The 14523-nt window shown below is 39.2% G+C and overlaps 1 protein-coding gene across 2 annotated transcripts in view; it reads left to right on the forward strand.

Annotated features, from left to right (window-relative positions):
* Positions 1–14523, forward strand: part of CAP2 (cyclase associated actin cytoskeleton regulatory protein 2) — a 127739-nt gene that overhangs the window by 51025 nt on the left and 62191 nt on the right. For both annotated transcript variants that reach the window (XM_043449861.1, XM_043449862.1), the window contains one exon: positions 707–784. In XM_043449861.1, the coding sequence (XP_043305796.1) occupies positions 707–784 (78 nt within the window). The remainder of the gene's footprint in view (positions 1–706; positions 785–14523) is intronic.

Here is a 14523-nt window from a genome sequence, read left to right on the forward strand (position 1 = left end):
AAGTGTAGAACAAATTGGGGTGTGAAAGAGGATAGTAGAGACACCCTTTGGAAAATAGTTACACTTTGGGGCTCAAAGATTTTTTTAATAGCTTCGTTGAGATATACTTCACATATCATAACCTTCACTCTTTTAAAGTATATGATTTGGTGATCCTCAGTATATTCACCACATTGTGAAACCATCACCACTGTCTAATTCTGAAACATTTTCAGCACCCTCGAGAGAAGCTCCATACTCATTAGCAGTCACTGCCCATTCCTCCCTCCCGCCAGCCCCTGGCAACCGCTAATCTACTTTCTCTCTGTAGATGTGCTTATTCTGGACATTTCATATAAACGGAATCATACAAATGTGGTCTTTTGTGACTGGCTTCATTCACTCAGCATAATGTTTTCAAGGTTCCCCCCATGTTGTAGCATGGATCAGCACTTCATTTCTTTCTATTGCAGAGTAATATTCCATTGTTATGGATATATCACATTTTGTTTATCCATTCATCAGTTGATGGACATTCTGGTTCTTTCTGCTCTCTGGCTATTATGAATAATGATGCTGTGAGCATTTATTTACAAGTTTTTTGTGTGGACAGGCATTTTCATTTTTCTTGGCTATATACCTAGAGATGGGACTGCTGGATCATATGGTAAGTCTCTGTGCAGGCACTCACATAATTAAACTGTTCCCTTTTTGTTTTTGTTCCCAGGCGGAAATGGTGCATAGCGCTTTCCAGGCCCAGCGAGCTTTCCTTCTGATGGCCTCTCAGTACCAGCAACCCCAAGAGGTAAGAGTGTATCCTGAGAACCGAGAGTGCCCAGAGGAATTGGCAGTGTAAGGTAGAAAACAGGCAAGCAACAGAACCAGTTACTGTGAGACACATCCTGAAAATGAGATGGATAGGACTGAAAGTTCTATCTCTAATCCAGATTATAGTACAAAACCTTTCTTCGGCCTTTACAGTCTTCTTATGACCAAATTTATACTGTGACATTCGACATCACCTATTTAAAGGGTCAGTTTATCTATGCACCTGTATTCTATCCGTTTTTACTAGTCTCACAACCAATTTGTGATTAAGGGAGTATTTACTACTAATTTTTAGTTCATACTTTGTGCCTCTTTGTTATCAAACACTGCTAGATGGCTGCTTCTCAAACCCTAGTCTTCATCTGAGTCCGTCTGGATTCAGTGATTTGTTAGAGTGCAGGGTCTGGGTTGTAGGTCTAGAAGAGAGCCCGGGACTCTCTAGTTCTAACAAGCTCTCAGTGATGCTGCTGCTGGTGGTCTGTTGCTACATTTTGAGCAGCAAGACTCAGGCGTCCCCACCTGAAATGCCCACCAGCACAAAATCCTTTCGTAGACAAATACCAGGCTCATGTTCTTTTTTCCTATCGTGTCTATGTCAAAGCAGGCTGTTACGCTGCATTAACAAACATTTGCAAAATCATAGTGATTTACAGCCCTGATCGACAGTGATGACATCCAACTCCAAATTTCCTGTCTCATTTTGGACTAAGACACATGGTTCTTAGATTCTCTATTAGAAAGGATTTCAAATTTTTCAACCTTGATCTATAGGAAAAAGCATATTTTATTTCACCATCCAGTTGCACAAAACAACAGTTGTAATGTGCATTTCGTTATGATATATTTCACATAATCCATTGTATTGCTCTGTTCTTTTCTTCTTTTTCAAAGATTGTCACCCACTGAACTGATTTCATGATGTACTAATGAGTCATCCCATCTTGCACCTTGCAAGCACCCCTCTTGTGTTACAGACATATTACAGTGATCCTGATATAGAACAACTTGTGAAACATGTGCAGAACATCTCATGCTTTTCTTCTCTCCCCTTGTTGTAATTTAGAAAAATGATCTTTGGGCAAAAGATTGTTCTAATCCTTACAATATTGTTGTTAAGAATTCTAGTGACACAGAAGAGCAAATACTGTACAGTCCCACTTATATGAGGGATCTTAATTAGTCATATTCGCAGAGACAGAAAGTAGAATCGTGATTACCAGGAGCTTTGGGAAGAAACAGATTGTTGTTGAATGGATAGATGGTTTCCCTTTTGCAAGATGAGAAAGTTCTGGAGATCTGTTTCATAACAGTGTGCATATACTGAACACTGCTGAACTGTGCACTTAAAAAGGCATATGTAGGAAGCCTTTTTAGGAATTATAGACCAGGTGCTGCCAAACTGTGGCCCATGGCTCAGATGCCTGCTTTTTTAAATTAAATGTTACTAGAACATGAGAAAAAAAAAGAACTCTAGTTACAATTTATCATGCCCATCTTTTTCCAGTTGGTAGAAGGAGTCTCACATAAAAAATGGCCAAGAAACCCCTTTTCTATATGTGTAGAATTTTGGTGCATTCAGCTCTTCACTACGTCTAGGGAAAATAGGATATTTCTAATTTGCAAGCATGAAAAATGAAGCTCAGTGATACATTTTAATGCCCTGGTCATGGGATCTAGACATGGGCCCATTACTAGACCTGGGCCCATTACTTTACTCACCATCCAAAGTTCTCTTCATGGATACTACACATAAAAAGAGCTGCAATGCATAGTCACTTACAAGAGTTATGTGGTAAAATAAAATGTAGAAAATGTTTGTCGTTAATAGGGAGAGGTGAAACAAGTGCTGTTGGCGTGGAGACATCTCCCATCACCCGGGAGAGATGTGGAAGATGATCTTTAATCATCTCTACCGTTTGTTGTTGTTCAGTCGCCCAGTCATGTCTTCCTCTTTGTGGTTCCATCGACTGCGGCATGCCAGGCTTTCCTGTCCTTCACTGTCTGCCAGAGTTTGCTCAAATTCATGTCCATTGAGTTGATGATACCATCCAACCATCTCACCCTCTGTCACCCCCTTCTCCTCCTACCATCAATCTTTCCCAGCATCAGGGTCTTTTCTAATGAGTCAGCCCTTTGCATCAGGTGACCAAAGTATTGGAGCTTCAGTGTCAGTCCTTCCAATGAATGTTCAGGGTTGATTTCCTTTAGGATTGACTGGTTTGATCTTGCAGTCCAAGGGTCTCTCAACAGCCCCACAGTTCAAAAGCATCAATTCTTCAGCTCAGCCTTCTTTATGGTCCAACTCTTACATCTGTACATGACTACTGGAAAAACCATAGCTTTGATTATATGGATCTTTGTCAGCAAAGTGATGTCTCTGCTTTTGAATATGCTGTGTAGGTTTGTCATAGTTTTTCTTCCAAGAAGCAAGCGTCTTCTAATTTGTTGGTTGCAGTCACCATGTGCAGTGATTTTGGAGCCCAAGAAAATAAAATCTGTCACTGCTTCCACTTTTCCCCCTTCTATTTGCCATGAAGTGATGGGACTGGATGCCATGATCTTTTTTTCTTAATGTTGAGTTTCAAGCCAGCTTTTTTACTTTCCTCTTTAGCCCCTATTAAGAGGCTGTTTAGTTCCTCTTCACTTTCTAAGTTAAATAAGCAGGAAAGAAACAATATGCAGTCCATCATACTCCTTTCCCATTTGAACCAGTCCACTGTTCCATGTTCAGTTCTAACTGTTGCTTCTTGACCCACGTATGTGTTTCTCAGGAGTCAGGTAAGGTGGTCTGGTGTTCCCATCTCTTTAAGAATTTTCCATTTTGTTGTAATCCACACACTCAAAGGCTTTAGCAGAGTCAGTGAAGCAGAAGTAGATGTTTTTCTGGAATTCCCTTGTTTTCTCTGTGATCCAACGAATGTCGGCAATTTGATCTCTCATCTCTACCATGAATGACCCCAAAACTTTGGCCACAGCTGAAAATGTAACTTCTGCTAGCCCAGTGCCTCTAAAGTCCTAGATGGGCACCACTTGGAAGGAAGACTCATCACAGGGGTTTTGGGGAGGTCTTCTACCTGCGCCCCCCGACCTTAGTTTCAGACAGATGGGCAGCACCTTTGTGGTAAAGGACCACATCTGTTGTGTTGTAACTACAGCAGGGAGTGCCTTCCCACCTACAGACACTTCCATATTTTCTTCAACACGTCTTATGCTGCTGAGGACCTGACAATGAAACTGTGTGTGAGTGTGTGTTTGCATGAAATTAATGTGTACCGGTGCATAGTGGAAGAAATTAACCCTAAGTTTCCAGCTAAAGGGAAGATGATTTATGGCCTTTGACTGGCCTGTTGATTTATTCTATTAAAAAGACTAGGAAATCTGAGTTTTTTAATCTTCCATAAGTAAGAAATAGTTTCTTCCACCTGCCCTCTCTTTTTCTGTCTTTATTTGACTTGCATTTTAAAAGGAAATATTGGTCACAGCACTGTTTACAATAGCTAGGACATGGAAGCAACCTAGATTTCCATCGGCAGATGAATGGATAAGAAAGTTATGGTACAAATACACAGTGGAATATTACTCAGCTGTTAAAAGAACACATTTGAATCAGTTCTAATAAGTTGGATAAAACTGGAGCCTATTATGCAGAGTGAAGTAAGTCAGAAAGAAAAACACCAATACAGTATATTAATGTGTATATGTAGAATTTAGAAAGATGGTAACGATGACCCTGTATGCGAGGCAGCAAAAGAGACACAGATATAAAGAACAGACTTTTGGACTCTGTGGGAGAAGGCAAGGGTGGGATGATTTGAGAGAATAGCACTGAAACATGTATACTACCATCTGTGAAATGGTAGTAGTATTCACTGATCAGTCCGTGTTCTGTGCATGAAGCAGGGCAACCCAGAGGGATGGGATGGGGAGGGAGGGGGAAGGGGGATATGAGATGGGGGACACATGTACACCTGTGGCTGATTCATGTCAGTGTATGCAAAAACCACCACCATATTGTAATGTAATTAGCCTCCAAATTAAAATAAATAAATTAGTTTAAAAAAATAAATACATAAAAGGAAATATTGGGACTTCCCTGGTGGCCTCGTGGTTAAGAATTCACCTTGCTATGCAGGGACCACAGGTTCGATCCCTGATTGGGGAACTAAAGTCCCACATGCTGTGCAGTTACTGAGCCCGTGTGCTCAGGAGCCCGCACTTACCACAGCTAGAAAATCCATGCCCCTCAAGGAAAGATCCTACATGATGCAGCAAAGATCCTGTGTACTGCAACTAAGACTTGAGGCAGTCGAATAAATAACTATTTTTTTAAAAAAGCAGATAGTGCCTTCCTGTGCACTGAACAGGAATCTAAAACTAATTTTTTGTCCTTTCATTATTTAAAGAGTCTGAGAAATTAGAAGAGAAAGGAGGATGAGAGACCCCTTCTGTCCATTCCTCCATCTAGTGATATGCATGGCCCAGCACAGTGCTCCGCCAGAGCACTGACTCAGTAAGGATTTTCTAAGCTGTGGGGCAGTAATCCAATTTGTTGATAACTTATTCATCTTAAACCAACCAAGAAAGCCTAGTAGTTAACCTTAGGACTTAAGCTAATTACTTAGGTACATTGAGAGATTCCGATTATTTATGGGTTTTATGCCTATAGGTTTGAGATTTTTTTAAAAAAAACATTAATTTGTGAGGGTGGTCAAGGGTAGAATCTTTGGACTTGGGCCTACCTGGATTTGAACCCCAGATCTTCTACTCTTTAGCTTTGTGAATCCAAATGCAAGAAAAACAAAAAGGATCATCTTTTTTTTTTCTGGATGGCTACTGGAAAATTAATCTGGTAAAGTTCACAAGAAACTCCCACTGAACTGAGCCACTCTAACCAAACCAACTTGTCAAGTTACCCACTTAAGAAAGCAGTTAAGTTCTCTTAGCCCATGTTTCCTTATTTTTGATAGGGATAATAGTTCTTATCTCGTAGAGTTATTGTGAGGATTGAATGAGAAAAAATATGCAAGGGTCAGGTGATTGAATAGGAGACTTTAGTACCAGTTAGGTTAGTCCAACTGCTTTAAGCAGAAGTCCCTAATTCTCATTTTTCTTGCTTACCTGAGGTCTGCAGTGGTGTTTTTGATTGACAGTCTTCCATATGGTCATTCAGGGACCAGGCATCTTCCATCTTTTAGCCCCTTCCTGACTCCAAGTCCTCGGCCACTGACTTGGGAAAGACAATGCAGGATCATTCCTGGAAAGGTTTTATGGGTCAGACCTGAAAGTGGCATATGTCACTTCTGCCTTCATTCAGTCTCTTGGGCACTTGTAGTTAGTTGCAGGGGTGGCTGGGAAATTTAATCAGCCTGTGTGCCGGGAAGGAGGAATTCATGGATTTGGTGAGCATTTAGCCAGTCTGCCAGAGTGGGTAAGTTGGCTAATGAGGTCTGTCTCAGTGGAAATATCTTTCTAAACTCTCAAGTGGGTTTTTCTGGGCTAATCGCCTAGGAGGCATCCAGAGAAAGACAAGAAAACTTTCAAATCTAACCACTGAATTTGTTTTCACTGTACCTGAGTAAAGAGAGATCTAGAGATGTAGATACATGTATATAGAGATCTCAACGTTTCTTTTAATTAGAGTGAGTTTATCCCCTCCCCTTTTTTTGCCTCTGTAATGTTTACCACAAGGTGTCAAATTATTGTCCAATATTTTGAAATGCCAAGCAAAGTAGTCATGTGACTTTGATCTCAGAACATGCCTTGAGTAAATTAGGTGGGGCTAGTGGCAGGTCTGGAAATTGTAAAGAAAAAGCAAACGAATGAACAAAGACAAACTCCCAAGTGTTCCTTAAGTCCCTGCCCAGAAAATGTCACAGCATAGCTCAGTCACAATTGCTGAATCTTGAAAGATTTGGCCACAATGAGTGCTGCCAAGTTCTATTGTTAGGGGGCATATGACAGGTAACATAATGCAATAGAGCAATTCTGGCCCTAATACAAAGTGAAATGCCTACGTTAAAATATTGCCTTAAAGCTTTCTGTCTTCATGTAAAGGTATCGAGAAAATATTCTGTTGAGTAACTGCTGTTATTTATATGTGTTGAACAAGTCTTTTTAATGGTTTTTTAAATATGTAATTCTACATTTATCTGGAAAATAGAAAAATAAAACTGCAAGAGAAGTAAAAGGTAATAAGTTTTCATCTTTTATGTCATGGTCAGTTATATTTTCATTTGACAGTAGTATTTCCCAGTGTTCAGAGTTTCAAAAAGGAATAGCATCTTAGAACCTAATCAGTGACTCACTTTATGGCCTTTTCCAAATTAACTGTATAGTCTCACTTCATAAATATGCATAAGTTTGGACTCATTGATATTACTAAGTGGGTGGTTCTCTTAACTATCAACTCAAAAGCACTCAAAGGCAATGCATGCTTTTAATTTCTGAAGAGATAGGCTTCAACCCAACTGAAATGTCTGCCCAAGTACAATCTATGATAAGCAGGTAAAAACAGGTTACAAACAGAGACCTACAGGGTTGAATTTTTTGTAACCAGCAGCTTTCTGAATAGCATTTTGTGTTGTATTTGGAGAACTGAGGCAAAAAGAAGCCTTTGCTTTTACATGAGCCTTTCCAGGGCCAGAAAATTGCCTTGATAATTACACCCGGGCTCCATGTGTAGGCTGGATGTTGATGCTGGTTCATGAAGAATGAAGCACCCGGGAAGGAAGGAGAGGAAGAGGTTTGTGTGATATCATCAGGGTCTGCTTGAGTTGACAGCTTGAAGCTACCCAGTCGGGGCTGAATCCCAACAGGAAAGCGAATCATTAGTTTATCAGGATGCAGAGAGGAGGATAATCAGAAAGGAGGGTAATGCTGTCATTCTTCTGCCCAGACTGTTTGCTTTAGCAACATAAAGCTGTGAATGAGCCTGTGAGCTGTGGCCGTGGGTTAGTAGCTTTATAGGCATTTAGAAACCCAGGACTATGGAGGCAGAAGGGATTTGCTAAGATCCTGTCCCGTTGGACATCACTCATGGTGACTATTTTTTTTTTTTAATCTGATAAGGCACATTAGCTCATTTCTCTTTGTGTAAGACATGAATTAGATAATGAATGGCTGCCCAAAGGAAGTGAGGTGGTTATCACACACAGGGGATTTGGGGGATTATCCAAGGGGGTAAAGGTTAATAAAGAAGGATAATATCCTTTGTTTTATCCACTATTTCATACTAAGTTTGTTACAGTTCCAGACTGCCTCAATGGCAAATTCTGCAAAGAGATTAGGGCTATGTATGTGGCTAGGGAATTTTTCATTCTCCCTTTAGTCAAGTTTTGGGATCACATTGTATTTTTCATAACATGATTCTCAACTATTTTTCATTCTCCACTGTGAAGCTTCCTATCTGTTTGCTAGAAACCATAAATCTGATATTTCAAAATTGGTGGGGTTACAAGTTTCTCTTACAGCCTGATTCAAAAATTAATTTTAAAATAGGTTATTGACATCGTTCAACAAATCTTTTTACAAGCCAAACATGTTTTAGCCTATGGATTTGCTACTTGTTCATCATTTCAGCAGCCTTAACATGAGTCCTCTCTGCAAGACGTAGCTTCTATCATCTGTACAAAGCTGTATATGCGAAAATAGCAGACAGGGAGAAGGTAATTCCAGCTGGCATTCCAGTCTGGATCTGCTGTCATAAATTACTTAGCAGAGGGCATGGTCCGTTACTTTTTATGGTCATGTTCTATATTTGTATGTGCTGCGGGTTGGATCACATGACAAAACCATCATTTGATATTAGTGTTTATGTGCACCAGCCAGTGAGGGCTGGATTTAAGCTACACTGTGCAGCACTTTTAATTTGTATACTTAGCTCTTAATTGAAAATGCAGACACTTCCCTAAGTACTAAAATTACAAATAACTCAGAATAAATTTTACATAATTATTTTTAGGAGAAGACAAACTACTGTATAGTCTCACTAATTGAAATGCATTCTGCCTTCCAGAGATTTTAAAACATAAATTTTGAACATGAAGAGGCCAACATTGCCAGAATAATAAAGACCCATATTCACCACTTAATATCTTCCAGCCCCTCTCCTAAGTTGAACAAGAGAGCGTCTTACTGATGACAATTTTTTTTTTTAGTGAAGATGCATTTCCCAAACTAATGGAGAGGAGAAAACACACACATGATTTCCCCCTTCTGTTTCTCACTTTGCTTCCCCCCAACTGGCAGCAAACACCTAGAGAATGTACTCCTTCCTGGACGATTACCTCTTTTCATAAACTGAACAGGAAAAAAGAATGTTGTTGTCAGGTTTTTGGTAGATTAACTGCTGCCAGGATTAGTGTTTCTATATCTGGAATCGCTTATTAGGTAAGTTACTCTTAAGTAGTTACTTCAGATCTTTGTTAAACCCTGTTTACATATTCCAGCCCTCTTTGATTTCCTCCACTCTATTAATTTATTTCTTGGTCTTTTTTTTTTAACCAAACATTTACTGGATCCCCTGCTATATAGCAGTCACAGCATTTGGCATTTCTGCATCTATCATTAGCTCATTTGTAGGAGAAAATACTTTGGAAAAATAGGGTCTGGGTGATGTTATTTATCATGATTCATATATTTCTGTACTTTGCACTTATCTTTGTAATTACTGCCCTCATTACACCATGACCACTATTCAAACTTTCCCACCCACTCTCCTCTATTAAGGAACACATTCAACATGCCTTCTGCTGATCTCTTTATAGCTTTGAACTTCCCAGCACCTTTATAGTAGTTTCTGTCAACACAGAATTAACTTGTTTACATGTCATTTAAGAAACATTCCACCGTTACTTTTTGTGCATGTTTTCCATCTCCTCCACAAGATTCTAAGAGCTTCAGGGAGCTTGAGAGTTGATGTGTCTTTGCTTTTATGAAACGTTGCGGTCTTAACTATGTTTTACTTGATGTCAAGTTTGATTAAAAAAAGACCAGCTCCGGCTTCTGACGCTTTGTGTTGGTTTGAGGGATAAAAGCTAGGTTAATAGATTCCAGTAGTAGAGGAAAGGAACGGAAGAACAGAGTGAAATGACATTTTTACTTGGTGGTACTGTTATCTTAAAAAAAAAAAAAAGAACTTGATATTTGGAGATTTATATAGTATGGATTGAAATATCAGTTGAGGGTATAACTGCTAAAATGTAAGTTGTGGATCAGCCACATCAGATTTGCCTTGAAGAAGTATTCTTCAGGGGAATTTGGAAAAGGGAAAGTTAGAGGAAGAACAAGGGGCCTGGGGTCAGGAAGGCATTTCATTTCAAGGATGCCGTTTCACTGCTGCACGCTTTCACAAAACGCGTGCCTCTGAGGCTACCACCGAATGTTTCGTTACTGGATGTTCAGAGTGAATGACAAGAAACGAGCACGGCCAGATTTGGGTGACAGATGTAGCTCAAGCATTCAGTGATGATAGAATATAGGTTCTGAGAAGTGTGCTGATTCAATTCACATGGGCTGTGGAGATCCAGCTGGCCTGGTATTTAAATGCTGTTGAAAAATATTCTAGTTAGATTTCCCTATATAGAGTGTTCATGTAAATTGTGAAGAGTGGTACTTTCTTGAGGCAGTGACATTGTTGTGAGTGCCCAGCATCAGTCCTCTAAAACTGGTAATTTCGCAGTTAGAACCAAAGTGACTGCAGGGCAGAACTTCAGGCTTGATCCCACCTTCGTCCACCTGGACTCTCTGTACAGGATAATGGGCAGCGCCTCACCCAAATTGGATTTCAGTGGTTCAAACAGCAGGAGTCCCATCATTTTCTTTGGCTGGATAGCGTACAGTTGAATGTGTTCGGTATTCCTTTTGGAAGGTCGTAAGTTGGAACAGGAACAAGGTTATAATTTGTAACTTCACATGTTACCAACCTGACAGCAAATGACGCACAGAGAGGGCAAACTATACAAAATAAAAACCAAGGTATAGCTAAAACATCATCATTATTTAAAACGGGGGGAGTGTAGCTCCAAGTCCTATAAAGAGGTTATAAATATACTGTTAACTTTGAGTCCCTAATGAATTTTAGAGCTTCCATGATGGCTCAGTGGTAAAGAATACACCTGCAATGCAGGAGACACAGGAGATGTGGGTTCGATCCTTCCTGAGTCAGGAAGATCCCCTGGAGAAGGAAACGGCAACCCACTCTAATATTCTTGCTGGAAATCCCATGGATAGAGAAGCCTGGCAGGCTACAGCCCATGGGTTGCAAAAGAGCTGGACACGACTGAGCAGCTGAGCAACAACTACAAATGAATTTTAACTGCATATGCCACTCAGTTAAAAAAAAACAACAACAAAAAATATATATATATATCACAGCTTAGCTATCTGAAACTGATAATGGCTAAGGTAAATAGTCATCAATAAAAATGTTACTTGACATTTTTAGAACCTGAAGGATCTTTTTATAAAGATATACTGGATAAATTCATTATCGTTAAAATACGTTTTGTGAGAAAATGAGAACTCTTGCCTTTCCTTCTTCTCTTTTGACAGGATTTCTCTGGTCTGGGACAGAGACATTCAGAATCATTCTGTAATTCTCTAATACTGTAACTGAAACTGAATCATCTTTTTTTTTTTTTTTATGTTGTTGTTCAGTTGCTAAGTCGTGTCAGACTGCAACCCCAAGGACTATAGCCCCCCAGGCTCCGCTGTCCACGGGATTTCCCAGGCAAGAATACTGGAGTGAGTTGCCATTTCCTTTCCCAGGGGATCTTCCTGGACCAGGGATTGAACCCGCGTCTCCTCCATTGGCAGGCAGATTCGTTACCGCTGAGCCACCAGGGAAGCCCAAGCAACCAAAGAGTCACAGCATTCAGTGATCTGTGTTTGAGGCAGGACTTTTGTTTCTGATCATTCCAGTCAACTTTCCTTTGTTGATATCTGGAGATGTACTCGGTATGGATTGGAGTACCCTCTTGGTTGAGTCACAGAAGAGCAATGGGAAGAAAGAGAGCCACGAAGGATCAGCACATCTCCTTTTTTACATCAGTCAGGAGGGAGAGAGGAGGTTGTCAGTCAGGCACGTGGCTGTGCGCCTGGGGACTTTTTAGCACATGACTTCCTTCCCTGAACCACTCTGCGCTGATTTTCTTCTTTGTGTTTTTGTCCATCATTTGTAGCCCCAAGGCCCTGAAAGTGTTAGAAAGTAGGTGTTAATTAGTAAGAAGGCAGCGATAAAGGAGTGAAACTGTGAAATACAGGGCCTTCTGTGGTGTTACAACATGTCGTGAAACCACCTTCATTTCCTTTGATTTGCTATTAATATCTTTATTTCCAGTCAGGTTACCCTAAACTTTGTTGTTTTCCCTAGATTGATTGACTCATCATGTTCTTAGCTTGCCCCTGGCACCACAACAGTTTGATTGTTGACTTAGGTTGTGAGTAATGCCTTCAGTGACTGCCAGTCAGTACCAGGGAGGGATTAGTGTAACAGAATGTGATTATTCAGTACTGCTGAGTGATGAACACCCAGCCCTGTGTCCAGTGGCCGTAGTAGGTGCTCAGTAAGAGACTGAGTGAGTTAACAATCTAAAGCCAGCAGAGCGCTAGACATTCACGATGATTAAGACCTTCTCCCCAGATCACTTATTAAATGAATACCTGGGAACCTTCTCTTTGTGTTTGTGGAAACAAACAGTACATGGAAAGTCAGCCCCAATTGCTTTTTACAGTGAGAGAATCTCAGGGCAACTAAAAGAGGAGAGTCTTCTCTCTGTACTTATTGGATAGATATTCTCTGGCAAAAAGAAGATTCATGCGCAACAAGACCATAGGAGGACCTTAGCATAATCATCTCCTGGCCTATAAAAATAAGTATTATTATTTCCATATAGATAAGGAATAAAGCACAGAGAGATTACTTGTCTGGTATCCCTCAATAAAGCAAAAAAAAAAATTGAATGCCAGGTTTTTCTAATTCTAATTATGAGTGTATCACCTCAGTCTGTCTTTCGTTTGGCTTTTTGGTTCCTTTTAGTTTTCTTTAAAATGCTAATTAAATTATGTTCTTCCTACCTGAACATCAAGATAATTGGCTTATAGGATCTCCCAATGTGTGAGTGTCATCACAAATTTCACCCATGATCTTTTTTTTTTTTTTTTTTTTTGCTCTAAAAGGTTTTATGTGGTTTTAGTCTTCTTTGGTTTTTTCCTATGTGGAACATTTATTTCACTGATAATGGGACTTCAAGATGGATTTAGCTCATTTAAAAAGAGTACATTTGCTGAAATTTCCATGACCTTCTCATTTTGACCTCAAAGAGGATGAACATCATTCCATTTTGTCCCTGATTTTGTTTTGTTTTGTTTTTAAAAAAGTGAATTTAAGAAATTCTAAAGGTAATAAACACTATGCTCAAATGACTTACATTATTTCACACCCTCCTCAGTTCTATGTCAAAGTATTTTTTCTGCTTTTCCCATGGAACATAATTAAATATTCACATTTTCTCATATCAAGCAAATTTTAGTAGTGTAATTTTAAGGGACATATACTGTATCCAATAATTATATACAACACTATTTAATTGGGCATTCTTCTATTTTTGAGTTACTTTTGGTTGATCATAGATTCTTATGATCCATATCTTAATTTTTTATTCTATTCTCCAATAAATGTTAGCCTGTACATATAAAACATTTTTTTGTATTTATAAAGTAGAATGAGTAGAGAAGATCATCAAATAATAATCAGTCTTTATGCAGAACAAACACCCTCCAATGTCCTCAGCTAAGCTTAGGGAGAAGTACTGAAGAGATGGGGGTGAAAGATTGTTTCAAGAGGTGAAATTCTAAAGGAAATTTAACCCACAGGGGTTGGTCATGGCTTGCCTCTTTTATTGATATTGTTTATAAGAAAAAATTTTTACTCATATAGTATTGCTTAAATAGAATTAAGTTGATATTGTTTTTCTAATATTTATGAGTATTGTTGTCCTTCCCCTAGTGGATCAGTGGTAAAGAATCTGGCTGCCAATGTAGGAGACATGGGTTCGATCCCTGGGTTGTGAAGATTCCCCGGAGAAAGAAATGGGAGCCCACTCCAGTATTCTTGCCTGGGAAATCCTAAGAGCCTAGTGGGCTATAGTCCATGGGGTCTCAAAAGAGTTGGATACAACTTAACAACTAAACAACAACATGAATACTATGGGTATATGTTTATTAAATATGACTTTGTCTCTCATACGTGATAGATATTGGTGCTAGACCTATTTCTATTGAAAAGAAAGTATTGTTAATTCTGTCATTCAGGTTGTCTCATATACTGGTTATTGCAATTTTCATTTTTGTTTCTCTTCTTTGTTCAGCTTTATCTCTGTTCTTTATTCAGGCATATTTTGAGCAGAGTTTGTTATGCAATTACTAGCTTTATTTCTTCTTGCAACTTCCTCACTGTTATCATATATATTTTTTATGTTGCTTGGGACATAAATATTTACTATTTTAGATAGGTTGTGTCTTTTACAATCCTATAATGATCCTTCATGGAGTTTTATTCAGGATACTAGGATACTTTTTTTAATCTGATACCATTATAAGTTTTCTTATTTATTTGACCTCCTTCTAATTTCTTTGGAAACTTATCTAATCAATCATTCCCTTCTTTCTCTCCCTACTGACTCCTGTTTAATCTGCAAACCAAATCAAGTTTCTCTC

This window comes from Cervus canadensis, chromosome 28 (genome assembly GCF_019320065.1).
Source record: "Cervus canadensis isolate Bull #8, Minnesota chromosome 28, ASM1932006v1, whole genome shotgun sequence".
Lineage (NCBI taxonomy): Eukaryota > Metazoa > Chordata > Mammalia > Artiodactyla > Cervidae > Cervus > Cervus canadensis.